Raw genomic sequence first — 18,703 nt, 5'->3', positions numbered from 1 at the left:
TTTAACAAGAAAGATGTATTTATCATTGATTGTTTAGTTAAACTAAATAATAATTTCTCAATTAGAAAATACAATTTTAAGTGATTTGACAGCTCTTCTTGGAATCAAACACAATAATTCTAAATCAATTTTAAATATATAAAAATTACTTTTAACAATTTTATACTAAACATAAATTTAATTATTCAAAAATCAATTTGTAAATTTGTCCTTATTAGTATTTAAATCAAATCATTCCTTCAAAATTTTAAAACTTCTCACTATTTTAAACATTGTTTTTCTTTCTATTATTTTCTTTTAATTTGTTGTTTTTTTTTCCTTTTTTTTAATGTAAAATTGTAGGGATGATAATTTGAATTCACAAATTGGTATATATATATATATTGTACATTTTTCTTGTTTTGTAAATATGATAAAAAGAAAACAAGTCTATCTAAGCAATACATTCGATATTTAAGTATAAATCTTGAAAATGATAAAATATTAAAGATTTTTAAAAAATAATTATGGTAATTAAGTAAATACGTTTAATGATATTTGAGATAAATAAAGCAATATGAGGTTTTTGTAAGTCATTTGATCTTTATCAACTCTAGAGTAGAAAAAAGGGAATAGATGGTATATTATAGAAGGATATCCTAAAACATGGCGTTTTAGAATAATGAGTGAATTATAATTAATTTGTGTTTAAAAAATAAATTATTATAGTTTGAATTATAATAGTACGTGTATTCGTGGTTTACGACACTTTTGTCGTAAATGTAGGTATATTTTTATTTTTTTAATCATTTAACAAAAGTTTAAAATATTTCTTCATATCCAAATACTTGGTATGTCAAGTGTGTATCAAGTGCATATCAAATTTATCAACTATATAACTTTTTTTTTATAATGTTATTATATATCAAGTGCATATCAATCTATTAACAAATAGATCTGCGATAGAAATCTATCGCTGATAGATTTTATTATATTTGTAATTTTGTTTAAGTATTATGTTATATATTTTAATAATTTGAATTTAATTGTTATATTTGCAATTGTCCTTGTAATAACCAGAAAAAATTGATAAACATGTAAAGTAGTTAACGAAGAAGCAGTAGGATGTACATGATGAAAAAAAATTGAATGAAATTTTTATATATTTAAATAAGTCATTTGCAAAAAAAAAAAAAGAAGAATGTTCGATAACTATTCAAAAATAAAATTTTAGATGTATTTTAAACATTTTTCATCAAAAAAAAGTTATAAAAGAAACATTTTTTTTTTCTAAAGTAATCCAAACGATACAAAAAGAATTGTTATTGTCATTTGTCCGAAAGATCGAGGAAAATAATTAGTTTAAATTACAAATAATATCCTTAACTTTTAAAAGTTTAAAAAATACCTTTAAACTTCTAAAAAAATACATTTATGGTTAGTTTGGACTTTTCTACACAAAAAAAACCATTAATATTTTATTTAAAATTCATCCATAAACTATTAAAAAGTTTCTTAAATATCTCAAACTTATAAAAATAAAATAAAAAACATTTGAATGGATACAATTTTTATACCAAATTTCTTATCCTTGGATTGAATCTGTGTGGTTTTAGTTGGAATGAACACGTGGAATTCAAAATTATTTTTTGAACTTTTTGTTTTTATAATATTTTAAAAATAAAGAATTGGTAGAACCCACGTTACTCGTAACATCAATGAAAATAATTAATGAAGAGGAATTGGTTATAGGACAAGTTCCAGAACGATAAGTCCCACAATTGGTTGCATCCGAACTTGAAGTGTTGCTTCATAAAGGGTTGTTAAGAAAATTGTGGCAAGAAAGAAGGTATAAAAAAAAGGAACGTGGATGTCTAAGTAATTTGATACAAAGGGGAGAGAAGGAGAACCTCGTGCCGCAGCTGCTGTGGCCTCGGAATGGGGGTCACATCATTGTGTTTGAATCATTGCTATCCATGGACACCAAACGGACAACGAGAGGCCAAGAGAGAAAGATATCAAACAAGAGCAAAATTACCTTTTCCTTTTCTCTTTTGTACGTATGGCTAACGTGAACTAATCTTCCCTTTTCCTTCTTAGCACATGGATTAAACTCAAACTTTTGTGATCTCCCACGAAAATATATTTCAGAAAACAAATGACCCATATGTCAAATAATATATATATATATAGGTTTGTAGTTGTATAAGATGGTGAAGATGGTGGAATAGTATATCGGCATGAGAAGAGTGAGAATTGAATGAGTTTAGTATCAGACTCAAAACATTCAACTAAGTACATATGAGTTTTGGATTATTTTACATTCCAAACTTATTTCGTTATGCATATCCTCAAACAATGTCTTAGTTCAATGAATCATTATTTTAGAACATGTTTAAATTGATTAGACTAAAAAGTTTTTAAAAATGTTTGTTTTTATTTGAATTCTGTTGATTAAAACTGTTTAAAATAAATTTAGGTGTATCAAAGACCATTTTGACTGGTTGTCAAATGCTTCATTTTTTCTTCGACGTCGAAGTGAGAATTAAGGTAAAACAAGCATAATTCAACTAATAAATTAGTGTTAGCGACGAGATCTGTAGTTCAAACCCTATAACTTCTATTTTACTAAAAAAAATATATTGACACACTAAGACCAAATTGACATTTTCCTTATATCATAAAAAAAATCACAAAACACACACATGCAAAAAGAATAGAATACCATTAATATGAATAAAAAATATGTAACAATTTACTAATATAATTACCTTTTATATAACATTTTAGAAGTCCAACAAAGTCTAGGTATAATCATGTATAATTACAAAAATACCCTCTAGCAATTTCACGCGATTAATCTTCACGCTTTTTCGTTTTCATATATGTACTTCTTCTTTCCTCTATGATAGATATCACTGTCTATCTAATTTCATTCTAAACAAATAATTTTAATACGATACACAATGTTAATTCAACATATATATTTGCATGCTCTCTATTTTAGATAGACAATGATAGATCACTATATATATCCATCTAACTTCATATCTAACAAACAATCTCAATTGAATACAACCGTACATATATAGAAATAGGCATTATATTGTATTTTATAAAATGAAAACAAAATTATGTAAGAAAATAAATTAACTATTTAACAGCGATAGAAAGAATAAACTTCTATCTTTGTCTATCTCTATACAACCAGAAATAAAAAATATAGGGGATGTTCTATTTTTGTGATATAGTACTTAACACTTCTATAATATTCATATAAATTTATCATTTTTTAACTTAAAATACTTTTTTTAAAAAACTTAATAAATATTTGAGATATGTTGTTTTTACTTTTTTTTTTTCTTTTTTTGAAAATATATGTCATTTTAAACCTGGAGAGTAAATGCACATATTTATAATCTTGAAGGGAATGGAATACTTTATTTAATATATATTGTAATTTAACATTTCAAAATTAATATTAAAATATAAAAATCGAAAATGGAAGAGTACGCATCTCCCACCCTTAATTGATGTATAGTTGAGATATGCTTCTTCTCTTCTTCTTTTTGGTAAAGAACTTAAATTAATACTAATTTTGGCTTCTAAACAACATTGTCGACTCATTGTCTTCAACAAATAAAATAAACGTATTATATTATGGAAAAAAAGGGCACCCAACTTTGGAAGGTTGTACGTAATCCGACTGCCATCTCTCTGGCCCAATTCTCCGGCCGGTAGGGCCATGGAGTTATTGGAAAATTGCGGCCATATGGCGCATGCAATGACGCTCTCCCATGGCCACTGCCAAATTTTCATATGGAAACCTCTACCATAAACACACTACTACTCAAACCCAAGCCCAAACTCATCTCTTCTGCCTCATGATCATTTCACTTGCGCCAGTTTGCAGCCATTAATGCTGGAATTGATTCCAGAATCTGGAACCCAATAGGAGGAAACTAAATTAATTCTTCCAACTAGCGTGGCTGTGCTTTGAAATCCGCATAAAACGACATATTGTGTCATCTTGTGTTTTAGGGAGGAGAAGAAACTTCCATTTCTTTCTGTTTTGTTCAAAAATGGGGGACGAAAATCGGGAGAGGTTATTGAAGGAAGAGGATTATTACTACGAGAATTGTCCTGGATGCAAGATGGAACAATACAATCAACTGCACCGTGGTTTTCCTTTCCGCCAACTTCTTATGGTTTCGCTTATTGTTCTAATTACGGGTTCGATTTCTCTCCATTTACCGTGTAGAAGTTTTCAATGTGGATTTCAAACATGGAATTAGTGGAGAGTATGGTTGCAAATATTGACAATAAGGTTCTTGCAACTCAAGAATTTCGCGTATTGCTATGTTCTGTATCGTTTTAGTTTTAAGATATACGGGAAGTGTTTGGAAAAGATGAACTGAAGCAGAATTTCTGTACTTTCGTTGAAAATACGAAGAAAACAGAAGTGCAAAAGGGAATTTTGTTTTTAGCTGCAAAATTTTGTCGTCGATCTTTTCTTTGTTGAGTGGTTTAAGTTTCTTACTTCTTTCTTTTCCTCTTTGTCGTTTCCAGGATTGCCGATATCATCATTTTTCCCGTTTCTGTACTTCATGGTAAGTTTGCGATTTCATGGAGTAGGATATGACGGAGAAGACTGAATCATTTCCGTTTAAGATATTTAGGAACCGATCGTAAATAAATCAAAACAAAAGTCATTATTTGAAGGAGTTTTCTAGTAAATCTGTTAATTGGTGTTGTAATATTTCAAACCTCATGATTACTTACATGCTCCTGTTGTTCGTCACCAACAAGTTTTTGTACCATTCTTTTCTTTTTGTTTCTTATCTGGTTACCCCAATCTTTATGCAGGTTCGGGATTTTAATATTGCAGAAAATGTAGAAGATATCGGATTCTATGCTGGATTTATCGGTAAGAATGCTATAAACACTATACATTATCATTCTATTTCTCCGTCATTTATAGGGTACTTGAATTCTCCGTGCTTTCCTAACAAATCCCTCATACAACTTGTAGGAGCTTCTTTCATGGTTGGTAGAGCATTAACATCTGTTTTCTGGGGAATAGTGGCTGATCGCTATGGTCGAAAACCTGTTATTCTTTTTGGAACTTTTATCGTGTTAGTTGCCAAACATTTATATTAATTGAAGTGATGCATCTCGGTATAGAGTTTCTCTTGTCTCTTAATGTTCAAATCTTCTTCCACTTCTTCAAATTTTTCCTCTGTTGGCAACTGGTTTCAGGTTTACATTCAACATCCTATTTGGCCTTAGTTTAAATTACTGGATGGCTATTATCACCAGGTTTCTTCTTGGAAGTTTGAATGGCATACTTGGACCAATAAAGGTAATCATTTCAGGACCAATAAAGGCATAATATTGCTTCTTGAAGTTTGGTTCTTACTTCAGTCTTTTTTGTCTCCTCTCTAGTTTTTATGTGTTTTTAATTATGAACTTTGTTGCCAGGCATATGCAAGTGAAAGTGTTAATGAAGAGTATCAATCCATCGCAATGTCGACTGTAAGTTTTGTTTTTTAAAAAACTGTATCACTCTCTCTCCTGTTTTCTGGTCATGATCTTGCATGATCAGTTGCTAAAGATATTGCGTTTAGCTTAATTAACCACTGGCACTAATGACTTTGGTTTAACTTCAGATTAGTACATCATGGGGAATCGCATTGATAGTAGGCCCGGCTATAGGAGGGTTTCTTGCTCAGGTACTTTTGGTCACACCCCCTCAACTTAATGAAGTAACGATCAACATGAACTTTCCATTGTGCAAGACTAATTTCTTTCATTCCGTTGTTCCGAACTTATAATCACCAGCCAGTAGAGAAATTTCCTGGCATTTTCTCCAGTGAGGGTTTGTTTGGGAGGTAAGTTGGCCGATTCCTTATTTTCACAGTTCTACCATTAGCGTTCACTGTCCAGTAACGTGTTCTTAACATGGTTCGGTGGTGCAGATTTCCTTACTTCCTGCCCTGTCTTTGTACATCACTCCTTGCACTAATTACAGGAATAATCTCTCTTTGGCTTCCGGTATGCCCTTAATCTGGACAGTCGTTTCTTCCCATTTATCATTTTATATATTCTTTCTTTTCCTCTCATAATTTCTGCCTATTCTTATTTTCATTATTTATTAATAACTATTAACCTTTTATCTGTGTATTTTGAAGTCAATTCCAAATATAATTTAATCTGGATGTTGGTTTCTTTAAAAGTTAAATCATTCTGCATTTATAGGGCAACTCCTAAATGGAGGATTCATATACTGGTGCCCAACCTGATAGAATGTTTACCTTTTTCTTTTTTCCTCTCTTTCTCTCTCTCTCCCTATTGACATTTTTAGTTATAATGCTCATTTTTTGTTCATCTTCTAGGAATCACTGCACATGCACGATAAAAATGTTCCATCACATTCTGTATCATATGAAGCCTTGGAAGATCGACCTGGTGATTGTAATGGGAATGAATCAACACTAACAAACGAAAGTAAAGAACTGCCTTCGAAGCCAAGTCTCTTCAGGAATTGGGAGTTAATGTCATCAATCATTGTTTATTGTATGTTCTCACTTCATGATATGGCTTACGTGGAGGTATGTCTACTCTAAGTCTAGCCTGTTCACTCGTGATTTATTATTCAGTTTCACACATGAAAATACATTTATTATTCTTGCACCAAATTGGAAGTGTTTTTTTTAAAAATTTTTTTGAAAGAGTAAATGTTTTTAAAATATTGTGCTTGTTTACTGATATTTTTAATTACTTGACCTACCTTTTAATAACACTTTCAAAATCATAGCTAAATTTAGAAGTGAAAGAAAATGTATTTTCCAAAATTTTGTTTGCTGTTGAAATTTGACCACGATATCAATTGAAAGGATGACAAACTTGACAAAGAGTTGAGTAGCAACGAGTTCGATTTTTAAAAAAGAATGAAAACATTATGAAAGGTGACCTTTGTAGTTGTTATTTGCATTCTTTTAACTTGAGTGGATTAAAGCTTTTAAGATTCCCAATATGAACCATTTGGAGACCAACTTCTTTTCTGTAGATATTTTCACTCTGGACTGTCAGTTCTCGTACGCTTGGTGGTCTGAGCTTTACATCTGGAGATGTTGGAGAAGTACTCGCCATCACAGGTAGATCCCCACCCTGGCAGAATGCACCCTCTTCCATGCATTTTTCCATTAGTTTACGATATTTCCTGTTCGAAGTTTCATATTAGTAAACGCATTCTTGAATTTACATATAGTTATCTGCTGTGCTGACATTTCAGATTAACAAAGAATCTTACACCCAAATTAACTTGGAGTAATGACAACCATATATTAGATTACTCTATCAAAACTGTTTTTAAGTGGTGAAAAGCATGGGAGTTTATTTTAGCAGCAATTTGTTTAAATTGATTGTGTTGCAAACTTTTATTTACTTGCTTACAGGTTTCAGCCTCCTTGTGTTTCAATCTGCTTTATACCCATATGTGGAGAGGATATTTGGACCCATAATGGTATCTCGTGTTTCTGGAGTAAGTTTCCATATTATAGTCTATTATATGTACTTTGAACTTCGAACCCAATTGGAACTCATCTCAAGCCTTAATTCACATTCAAATACATTATATGTTGCAGATATTGTCAATCCCCCTGCTGGCAATGTATCCCTTGTTATCCCTGTTTTCAGGAGCTGTCCTTCACATCATCGTAACTCTTGCATCAATCTTGAAGAATCTTCTCTCTGTGAGTACTGTACTAAAACTTGAATCTCTCATTTCCAGTGATCTGCAGTTTGCAAGATGATGATTCCATTGTTTCGTTTTGTGGATTAATGTGAAATATTTGGACCGAAGTTGAAAAATTAATATTAAGTTTTTTTCAGTAGAAGCATTAAGCTTTACAAACAATCTTAACTGTGTATTCCATGTGTTCAACCATCATTCCGTAAATACAAATAATATTACATCATGAAAGGGGGTGAAGCTTCAGTGAAAGATCATTTAGAAGTTAGAGGCAGAGATGTCTTAACTACTGAACTATGTTGAAGTTGATTCATTAGGTAAAATAGTAGACACCTTACTATATATTCATATAGTTTCAATATATCATGTATCTCTTACTTCAATTATATTTGCTTAATCTAACCATTGTATCATATTGCATCAATTAAGTTACATTTCCAAAGGAAAGAGATTAGAAATTAGAAATGCAAAGTAGATAATTTTAAGACTCATTTTTAATTTTAAAACATAGTATGCATGTGTTGAACAGATTATTCTAAACCAGTCAATTTGCTGTCTTATCACTTAATCTGAATGCATAACCAAAGCTTAGCTTCATTATTTTCCATGATTTAATCTTGCATGATTTATCGAAATTAATCAAAATTTCATATGTTTCAGGTTTCCATTATAACTGGAATGTTCATCATACAAAATAGAGCCGTGGTAATAATATATCTGCCTTCCCCTCGCTTCCTCCTGTCGTTCATTCTCTCCTTACATAAATAAAAGCTTGGATTGATATATGTGACCATCTATGTACAGGATCAACATCAAAGAGGGGCTGCTAATGGCATTGCTTTGACAGGAATGTCTATTTGCAAGGCAATTGGTCCAGCTGCAGGTGGTGCATTGTAAGTACACTCTACATTGTGCGAATGTTAAACACTACACACACATACACATACAAGCTTTGATAATCAGTGTTATTTTAACAGTAACTGGTCTTGAAAGATGTTGGATTGTTGAATGTTTGATGCTTCGTGTAACCGCCTATTATGTATTACTTTCTCTTAAAATTTCATGAAAATGCCAGTGATCACTTTTGTTCTATGTAAACATTGAAGAAAAGTAGATGTGGATGCTGCTGATGTATTTTTAGTGCAAAAATGGAAATAATATGTTGTTATGTTCCCATAAATTAAACTGCTAATAATTATTACATCTTCTGTGATGGCTATTGAGATAACAGCCTTCTTCTATGCAGACTCTCTTGGTCACAGAAGCGTCTAAATGCTGCTTTTCTCCCAGGTACTTTCTTTTTGCTTATTCTTTCACCCGCATCCTAGTTCACTGATATATATATATTATACAATTATAAATAGAAGTTCAAGTTTTCTCAAGAGATGTAGTCTATGTGAAGGATTTATTGATTGAAATTTTAGTTGTGTGCTTGGTATAACTTTTACCAAAAAGACTACTTTTAGTGCTACTAAAGTAAGTAAAACTCAAAAAGGTCGAAGGTTTGACTCCTCCTACCTCCATCAAACTCAAAAACACTTATTATTTTCACACAAGTATTGGAAGATTAAAAACACTTAATATTTTCACACAAGTATTGGAAGATTGATTTAGGATTCGACATGCTTTTACCTTTTACAAAAGATGAGAAAATTAACTAGCTAATTGATAATCTCTTCTTCTAGGTCCCCACATGCTTTTCTTCATACTAAATGTGATAGAAGCAATTGCAGTGGTGATGACATTCAGACCGTTTCTTGTTCCACGTCGAAACTAGACCGAAGTTAAACCACAATGTTTGATCAAACAACTGTATCAAAATCTCGACTCTTTTTTTTTGTCGATCCGTCATCAACAATTTACAGAATTAAGGACCTACAAACTCCTTATACCTTCTTCCTAACCAAACGAAGTATCATATCAAAATCCTTTAAGCTTTCAGAGCTCATATGATCAATGTATACTAGTTGAATTTCTCCAATGTTTCAAGTTGATTTTAGTTATATGTAACATCAAAACCTATTGTTGTATACTTCACTTATTAATTACCACATTATTATAAGTTGATCCATAGGCTTTATCATTCAAATTTTCATCATTCTGTCAAATCACTAGGATGAGAGTTTTTTTTTCTGCCTTTTGTGTTCTTTTTTACATAATCTTTGAGTGGCTTCATTTTCCATGACAATTTCCTAATAGTTGAAAGCAAGCTAAAGTTAAACCATCTAAGATGATCTTACTTAAGGAATTTTTCTACAACTTAGTCCATTTTTGTAACATAAATTTGAATATTAGAATAAACTTCTAAAGATAAATTAAACTGAGTCATATAAAAAGAAGAATAGGAAAAAAGTTCCCACTCAACAACAGTTAAAATTAATATGCTTTCTTCACAGCATCGTATATTTCTTTTTATTTCCTTTCCAAAATTCAAGAAAAGAGAAGAAAAGAAAGAGATCAACAATGAAATCTCTCCATTTAAATAGATATTATTTTTATATTTTCAAGCAAACCATATGGGCTTGAGATGCTACAATTGATCATACAGAAGGAAATAGTTTATCAAAGGGCAAATATATATTACAATCCCTCTTCATAACAACAACTACCACCAGCAGCAGCAACAACCACTCCACTCCCCCCATTTTGAGAGCAAAATTTGATCACATCAACTCAAGCATTTCTCTTCTCTTGCTTCATCATCGCTATGAAATCTCCAAAAACTGAAACCAAACAATTTTGGTTTTGGTTAGTCACAAAACGTTAAAAAAATCTACAGGAACTTGCAAATTCCATGCTGTAGCTTTGTCTGTTGATTAGATTTGACAATAGCACATATTACACGTGTAAAGTGTGAGGGATTTTGAAATTGCCAACATCATTTTGTCATATACAAAATCATTTCCCAAGCATGTCTTTAACCATTCAAAATCACATTTATAGGAGTGACTTTGAACATGACAAATGTGAATTTAACCATTTGACCAATCACAAACAACAAGCTCAAAGTCTAGTGTACCACTACCAATTATGTAACAACCAATAGTTAAAGTTAGTACGGGAACTTTGTTTCTTTTTGGCAAAGTGTCCATGTGTTGTGTCAGTATATCTGAAAACACTTAGAACACGTGTCTGATACACTAGAAAACACACTTAGAACACTTGTCTGATACACTAGAAAACATGTAATATATATATATAATTCTAGACATGAGTGGACTGAATGTTTCTTTCTAGAACAATCCTAAAGCTTTAGGATGACATCTCCCGGTAGTCAGTAGTCACAACAAACTAAATCTTTCTATATCTTTTAATATTTCAAATATTGTTAATTGACTGAACCTTTGATGTATTCATTCACGGTTTAAATATGGGTAAGATCCATGAATTTCTACTGATGTTCAATTCTAGACAACCTATAACAAATTTTATTTAAAGTTATTTCTCTGTCCTTTAACTTAGGTATATTATGGTACCAAAATCATTTGTAAATCTAAAATTTTTGTTACCAGAGTCAGAATCATGAGGTCCCGGCGATGCTTCCGGGTGGTATTGAAGAGACATAATCTTTAGCTTTGGGAAAGAAAGGCCAGCACAGCTTCCATCATTAAGATTGATGTGGGTTACTTCAACGCCCTCGGGAAGGGATGCAGGGTCGACAGCGTAGTTGTGATTCTGCAAGAAAAGAAACACATAAGTGAATGCACTGAAGTCTCAATAAAAACCATTGGAACATGAATGATGGATATGAAGTTGATAAATTTTGATGTAGGCAGGCACACCTGAGCACTAATTTCTACACGGTCGTTCCGGAAGTTGCGAACAGGATGATTGCCTCCATGGTGGCCAAATTTCATTTTGAAGGTCTTACCACCCAACGCCTGACCAAGCAATTGATGGCCCATACAAATTCCAAAAACAGGTACCTTTCCAAGTAGTTGTTTGACTGTTTCAACAGCATAAGGAACAGCTGATGGATCGCCAGGACCGTTGCTGAAGAGAACTCCATCTGGGTTCAACTTTAAGGTCTCCGATGCCGCCCATGTGGAAGGGACAACAGTAATTTTGCATCCATAAGATGCCAAGCGCCTAAGTATGTTACTCTTGATTCCAAAATCATATGCCACAACCTTTTTCAAACACAAAGTATCAGTGTAAAGTTGCATTGTCATAATACAACATACGAACAGTTCGTAGGCTCGTAGCAATACAAATGAAACATAAATATAATACTTATGTTCTAGCACACTCACATGAAAGGTCTCTGAACTGTGCCCACCAGATTTGAACTCCCATTCCAGATCTGTTCTATCCACCCATTCAAAAGGTGATTTGCATGAAACACCACTAATTAAGTCAACACCTGCCAAATGGAAGCAAGAATATAACTCATAGATTCCAGCATATTACGAATGTTACACATTGCATTTTTGCACCAAATCCTTACCAACAATGTTCCATGACCGAGACATTTCCAACAGCTCATCATCAGATTTTGATTTTTCAGTACTTAAAACACCAATAAGACTTCCATCTTCTCTTAACCGGCGAGTAATAGCACGAGTGTCAACATCGTCTGCCCAATGACAAAACAAACCACAGGTTTATAGATAAGAGAAAAAAGCAGCATTGATGAATTTAAAACGATTCTGCATATTGTCATCAGAGAAATCCTAAAATAAAATTGCTTACAAATTCCCATGATGTTTCTCTCTATTAAATAATCACCAAGCGTCTGCTTACACCTCCAATTTGAAGTGCTGGAAGAACAATAAGTCGAACAAACGAGGCCATAAGTCATGATTACACAAATTGCCTGTTTAAATAATGTGGTTAAACAAAGTCAAAGAAAGAAATGCACCTGACGCTTAGGCTTCTGATTACCAGGCCAGTGAGAAAGCATTGCCTAGCTTCTTCATCATCTAATTAGAAAAAGATACTCAAAGTCAATATTATTAAACAGTTCTCGAGACAAGACAACGCAAGGAGTTTTAAGGCATAACCTACCGAAATTGACACCAGTATTGCCAATATGAGGATTTGTCATCAGCACAAACTGTCCAGCATAGCTGGGATCTGTTAGAATTTCTTGATACCTGCAGATTCATCGTATTGGGAGGCATCAATATATTTAATGGATTGTTTATTGATGTGCCGGTGGCCAACAAAATCAACTTACGAAAACTGATGTGTAGGTGGCCATCCCTGGTGTCTTCTAAGTTCTATCTAAACATCCACCTCATATTCAATTTGATTGTAACATAACAATTTAACTGATATTGGACAAGGTGATATAAATGAACACGAACTATCATTACTTCCTAATTTGGGATCCTCAATGACCATCATGATCTGGCGGTCAATAAAGGCCATGACTTTAATAAAGAACTTAGAATAAATGTATTTTTTCTAGGATTACCACCAATATAGAATTTAATATCTACGAGTTCTATTGACACCCAAATGTTGTAGGTCATACCCACACATCTCTTTTTCTGAAAAAAATAAAACAAAACAAGTTGTTGAATGGACGATGATTCAGGATGAAGCCTTAAATAAATAAACAGACTGTAATAGCTAAAGGGCCATGATATTTAGAGGAGAAATCTACTCAAAGCTCCCACAAAAATACATACCCAGTCAAAGAAGTATTGAAAACCACTTCACCAACTTGTGTTCCAGAAGCGCCAAAAGACTTAGCCTTCCAAATTGAACCATCTTCAAGCACCAACCGAGCATCCGACACCTTCCATGGCCGCTCTCCCAAATCTTTAAAACAACGAAACAAAATCAAAATCATTCAAAAATTAAAATGAACAAAATAAACATGCAAAAAAGGGGGAAACTCCTCCAAGTACCAATCGTGGCAGCGCCCTGGGATGAAGAAAGAGGAACAGAGCATCTAATAGAGAAACCCCTAGATTTCACACATCCTTTAGGATTTTTGAAATGAAAACAATTCAAGGAAGCTCCAGAAACCAAGTCCATAACCCTGATCGCCATTGATCGAATGGTTGTGCTTCAGTGATTAGCAGAAAGAGAAGTTTATCTTCTTCACAGTGGTGGTCGCCTTCTGAGAGAAAAAGAAAACGGAGAATACAAAGAAAGTTTGAAATCCAAAAGAAGAACAAGTTGAAATTGAAAACACAACAACGAATCGCTACAAAACACACACATCTACATCAAAGCGCACTAGAAAAATGGAAAGCAGGATTATATAAATAGGGAAAATAATCACATAAAAAATCCGAAAAAAAGAGATTACGTATGAAAAAGCGTCAACTTCTGTAAGCTTTCGCTTGGTATTTCTGGTTGTGGTTCGGTGCGTGTGGAGGAGCTAATGGCTATGGCGTTAACAGAGTTTGAGTTATGGGTTTAGGGTTCTTTTAGTTCTTTTATCGAAACAGACAATTGCTCAAATTCTGGAGGGTATTATCGTCATTTCAACAAAATAATTTGAATTTGCTTAATTACAAATCTACCCTTCAAGTTTAAATTTAATTTCATGTTAATTCATCCTCAAAACTTAGGGTAAAGAGATTTCAACGTAAAGAAGTTATAAAATATATATATATATATAATCGTAATAATTTATTTAATTCAATTTTTTTTCTTCTATTCTTCAAAGAAGAAAGAAGATGACATGATATGCTTTGAAATTTGAAAATAAAGAATGATTAACATAGTTGATTAGACTTTGATTAGGTGACACTTATATTAATTGATTGTGACATGACATCTTCATATACCTAATTCTTAATTTAAAATGTGGAGGGCATCCTCGTCATTTGACAGATTTTTATTGTAATTTAATTATTAATTTGAATGAAAAGTTGTCATTTTTTAGGGTTTATTTAATTTATAAAATGTCTTTTTCTTTCACATACAAAGAAGAAAGCAAAGGCAATCCTTTTTTGGTAATTTGTTTATTTTTGTTATAAAGTAATGTTGATTTATGTCACAAAAATATAAAAGCAATGATAAATAAATAAAGTAATGACGCTTTCACGATTTCCAAAGGCCGCGACCCTCAAACTATACGTATAACTTTACGGCTAAATACATCCTCCAAAATTTCACAAACTATTTATACATTAAATTTCCAATCTTATATATAATTTTGTTAATTGATAAATTATTTACATAAAGAAATTCTAATTTTGTTAACTGATAAATTATTTACATCAAGAAATTACTAGAAGACAAAATTTATAGTATTTGATTTTTTTGTGAAGCGTAAATATTTTATCAAATGTTATATTTTTTACGATTTTCCTATTTTATTTTATGTGATTGTGATTTATGTTAGTATTTATATATTTTAGATTGGTGTGTAGTGAAATTGGAAATTTTCACATTCGTCCCCATTTCAACATTTGTTTGATTTTTAGTAATTTTAAATATATTCCACTTCCTCCAACACTCTTTTAAAATATTGGTTTTGGCATTGTCCATTCAACTTTGGTTCATTTTGTTAATTTAACAAAAATGAAAATTATGGTACCAAAATAACAATGTTTGTAAAGAACGTCAAATAAAATTAACCTTTTAAGAAACTAAAATAAACATATTAAAAGTAAATAGACTAAAATAAACTTTAATCAAATGGACAATAACTAACATAAGCATTTAAACTTTGTAATCTAATACACAACCTCCATTTATATTATGCATAATATTAATTAATTGTTCGTAGAGATTTCAAATATTTTGATTAACATGTTTACGTTTTAAGTCGACATTTTTCAAAATTTACTAAATATAAGAAATAAGCAACAAAAAAAAAAAAGCTACTATACATATGTATTTTATCAATTTAAATACTTTTAAGATAGTTATTTTAAAATCATAAAATGTTTATATAAAATTCTTCAAATGCTTGTAAGTTTAACAAAATGTTTAACGATAACGATAGCTTGCCGTTAATCACTAATATTAATAAATATCTCAATTTATTTTGTTGTATTATTTGAAAATAAGAAAGTCTAAACTCATCATAAAGCTTGAAATGATGAGTTTAGTTAAAAAGAGGCTAAAAAACAATTTTACCACAGATAATATAAAGAGTATAAAGTTGAGCTAGAACTTGAGCTTCGAACTTATGTTAAATATGATTGCAAAATATTTTCATTTACTATCTATGTCTATCTATCCGATAGTAGCCTGCTTGATTTATAGACTCGGATCTAAAACTTAAATTTGTTCAAAATATGAAAGAACTTATTACTATACCATCTTAAATCATCGATTTATCTAAAAAGACAAATATAAGTCGAGATATATATGAGAGAGTCTTAGCAACAACAATTAAATATAGAAAAATATACAAAAAGGCAAAGGAAACCAAACATAATTTTAGAAGAAAGAGAGAGAGAGAGATTAACACCTAATAATGACAAACTACAGATTCTAAGTTAACATTATTTAGCTAAAGAGAAAATCAAAGAAAGAAAGAAGATTTTAAATTCTAACCAAGAAAATGCTTAATTCAGCACCATTGTTGGTATCAGGATTGATCATATAGAACGTCTCCGAATCCTTCGATCCAGTCACCCGCTCAAAATCCACTCTCATATACGTCAATTGATCTCCCTCCCCCGTCTCCTCCGCCGGAATCACTCCCGCTCCCATCGACACCGCATTCAAAGTTTGCATTATTCTCAGATCCTCATTCGACGGATCTCTCCGTACCCCATATCCCGATTTCTTCCCATTACAGAACAATGTCCAAATTGGTTCATCTAGAATCTTCCTCTTCTCCGATGGCCTCTTCTCACACTCTAAGGCCAGCCTAACCAGCCCTACCCCCATGTCCTGCAGAAGTTTCCCCGTCGGAATCGCCAATTCCATAATTAACATCGGGAGACACCTAGGGCTTTCTTGGAACGCCAAATTCACTCGCGATTTCCGATATCCAAAGATCGTTCCGGTGATCCGAGTGCCGCCGTGGACGTGGCCGTCGTGAAGCCGACTGCCGTTGAGTGGAATTCGGCAGGCAGGTGAGAGAATAGGAAGTGTGCGGAAGACGGCGCGGATTTGGCGGAGGAGCTTTGTAGGTTTGGAGAAAGCTGGGCGTTTGGGAGATGGTTGGAGTGAAATAGCCGGACGTGGTGACGACGATGGAGACGAACCAAACGGCGGGGCCGGTGAAGGGGAGGAAGATTTCCTGGGCTCGGCCATGATGATGATGATGATTATGGAGTGGGAGGAAATGGGAAATGGGAAATGGGAAATGGATGGAAATGGGGGTGGTGGAGGAGAGTGTATATGAAGAGGGAATTGGTTGTGGGTTGCACGATGGATTGGTTTGAATTGGTTTTTTCTTTCAACAAAATAATAATTAAGTTCTAAGTTAGAGTTGAGATGAGAGAGGAGGAGACATTGGATATTTGATAATGGTGTGTGTGGGAGTGATAGATTAGATGTATATGAAAGTGTAAGTCTCAACACTATTTCTGTTTCTATTTCTATTTCTCTATTTGGTATTTCCAAATCCAAACTTTAGAGGTAATTAATTATAAATTATGTTTGGTGGGATAATTGGAAAAATAATAATGTAGTTTTGAATATTATAATTAGGAAAAATTAGGTTATTTTGAAACAAATTAGTTTAATAGATAGAGTTGTTTGTGTTTTGAGTAAAGTGCATCTCTTCAATATCTATTTTTGTTCTCTTTTTTTAGTACACAATCTCTCTCTCTTTTTTGTTTCTTTTATTTCGGTAATATTTTGTTTATCAAATTCAATTTCTTTTTTACAAAATTTCAATATAATCTTATCTTTATACCAAAATTAAAAATTGATATACTTCCATCAACAAATAGAATTTAAAATTTTAAATATATTTTGCTATTTTAAAAAATGGTTCTATTATCTACTTATTATAATCTAATTTTGTTAAAATTCGCATCGTTTTTAAATTAAAATGTATTTCAAACACATCCTAATTATAAAATAAATTTTTATATTTACTCCTTTCTGTTTTTTGTTTTTCTTTTTTTTGTTTCTTATCTTATTTTTTATAATAAGAAATGAGACTAAGTTTGGATTGATTTTCTTTAAAAAAAATCTTGATAATTGCTAACTAATTAACTAAACATACACAAAAGTTCTAAAGTAATTTTTTTTTATTCATATTTTGATAATAATATAATATAAATAAATATAGTTTTTTCTTCTTCTACACATTAGTATAATATAATGTTGACTATTATGATTTTTTTTTCTTCTCTTTTGCCTAATTAACACGTATTGTTTAGTCTTAATCTTGCAGTGTTTATTCCATTTAATTACTTTATTATTCTAATAAGTGATTTGAATAATTTTTCCAAATATAATCAACTTATACCCAATACCACGGTTCAAAGTCGTTTATAAAAAAGATAGTTAATGATTCTAACAATTCTTCACATTATTTACAAGCAAAATAGAAGAGATTTGAATGGACAACTCGATTGGAAGAATTATATATAATTTACATCTTTATTAAATCTACTATTGAAATATCATTCGACATTTTAGATATAACTATTTGATAAATCAAGAAGAGTTTATTTATAACCGTCAATCTTCTTTAATCCACACTTATATAACACATCGAAAATAGATACAACCTTTCCTAAAATTAATTTGCATTAAATCAACCTCTCTATAATTAAACACAATATAATAATTTTAATAATTTAATTTGGTCACTTATTTTGATAAGAAAATGTCTATCCTAAAGTCTTAGGAAACATGGGAACTATTATTTAAAAATTAAACATGGGAATTAAATTATACATACATATATATATATATAGCTGCTAATTTAATTTGACTCTTGTTAAAAAAATTAAAGCAATGTATTTTATTACAAATAATGATGATAGTCTAAATAATAACATATGTATATGTATTGATATTTTCAACTATACCTTATTATAAAAATCAGCAGACAATATATTTCTATAGCAATACATTAAAATAATT

The 18,703-nt window shown here is 31.5% G+C and overlaps 3 protein-coding genes across 7 annotated transcripts; 1 reads left to right on the top strand and 2 right to left on the bottom strand.

The window, feature by feature from the left end:
* Positions 1–3,643: 3,643 nt before the first annotated feature.
* Positions 3,644–9,825, top strand: LOC101222616 (protein ZINC INDUCED FACILITATOR-LIKE 1). Of its 3 annotated transcripts, XM_031885578.1 has the most exons (18): positions 3,644–3,910; positions 3,950–4,212; positions 4,549–4,589; positions 4,846–4,906; positions 5,012–5,114; positions 5,239–5,341; positions 5,461–5,514; positions 5,649–5,711; positions 5,821–5,870; positions 5,958–6,033; positions 6,375–6,590; positions 7,049–7,136; positions 7,437–7,522; positions 7,626–7,733; positions 8,393–8,437; positions 8,537–8,625; positions 8,979–9,022; positions 9,418–9,825. In XM_031885578.1, exons 2-18 carry the CDS (start codon positions 4,062–4,064, stop codon positions 9,507–9,509), a joined length of 1,470 nt encoding a protein of 489 aa, XP_031741438.1. In that variant the 5' UTR covers positions 3,644–3,910; positions 3,950–4,061; the 3' UTR covers positions 9,510–9,825. The 3 variants fall into 3 exon arrangements, with proteins under 3 accessions (XP_031741438.1, XP_004135359.1, XP_031741439.1); XM_004135311.3 differs by having other exon boundaries at positions 3,644–4,212; XM_031885579.1 differs by lacking the exon at positions 3,644–3,910 and having other exon boundaries at positions 4,211–4,306.
* Positions 9,826–10,177: 352 nt separating this feature from the next.
* On the bottom strand, positions 10,178–14,142 carry LOC101222857 (carbamoyl-phosphate synthase small chain, chloroplastic). 3 transcript variants are annotated; one of them, XM_004135312.3, is made up of 11 exons: positions 13,998–14,142; positions 13,591–13,805; positions 13,369–13,501; positions 12,740–12,828; positions 12,594–12,654; positions 12,425–12,492; positions 12,180–12,308; positions 11,986–12,095; positions 11,515–11,862; positions 11,242–11,407; positions 10,178–10,455 (listed from the first exon to the last, which is right to left on the bottom strand). In XM_004135312.3, exons 2-11 carry the CDS (start codon positions 13,733–13,735, stop codon positions 10,406–10,408), a joined length of 1,299 nt encoding a protein of 432 aa, XP_004135360.1. In that variant the 5' UTR covers positions 13,736–13,805; positions 13,998–14,142; the 3' UTR covers positions 10,178–10,405. The 3 variants fall into 3 exon arrangements, with proteins under 3 accessions (XP_004135360.1, XP_031741441.1, XP_031741440.1); XM_031885581.1 differs by having other exon boundaries at positions 13,591–13,802; positions 13,998–14,085; XM_031885580.1 differs by lacking the exon at positions 13,998–14,142 and having other exon boundaries at positions 13,591–13,910.
* Positions 14,143–15,955: 1,813 nt separating this feature from the next.
* LOC101223093 (protein MIZU-KUSSEI 1) lies at positions 15,956–17,175 on the bottom strand. Its single transcript, XM_004135313.3, has one exon. The coding sequence runs from the start codon at positions 16,910–16,912 to the stop codon at positions 16,193–16,195; it is 720 nt and encodes a 239-aa protein (XP_004135361.1). The 5' UTR covers positions 16,913–17,175; the 3' UTR covers positions 15,956–16,192.
* Positions 17,176–18,703: the final 1,528 nt, after the last annotated feature.

The sequence above is a fragment of the Cucumis sativus genome, chromosome 5, assembly GCF_000004075.3.
Source record: "Cucumis sativus cultivar 9930 chromosome 5, Cucumber_9930_V3, whole genome shotgun sequence".
Classification (NCBI taxonomy): Eukaryota; Viridiplantae; Streptophyta; class Magnoliopsida; order Cucurbitales; family Cucurbitaceae; genus Cucumis; species Cucumis sativus.
The sequence above is the reverse complement of the archived record's forward strand: the minus strand, read 5'-3'. Positions and strand labels throughout refer to the sequence as shown.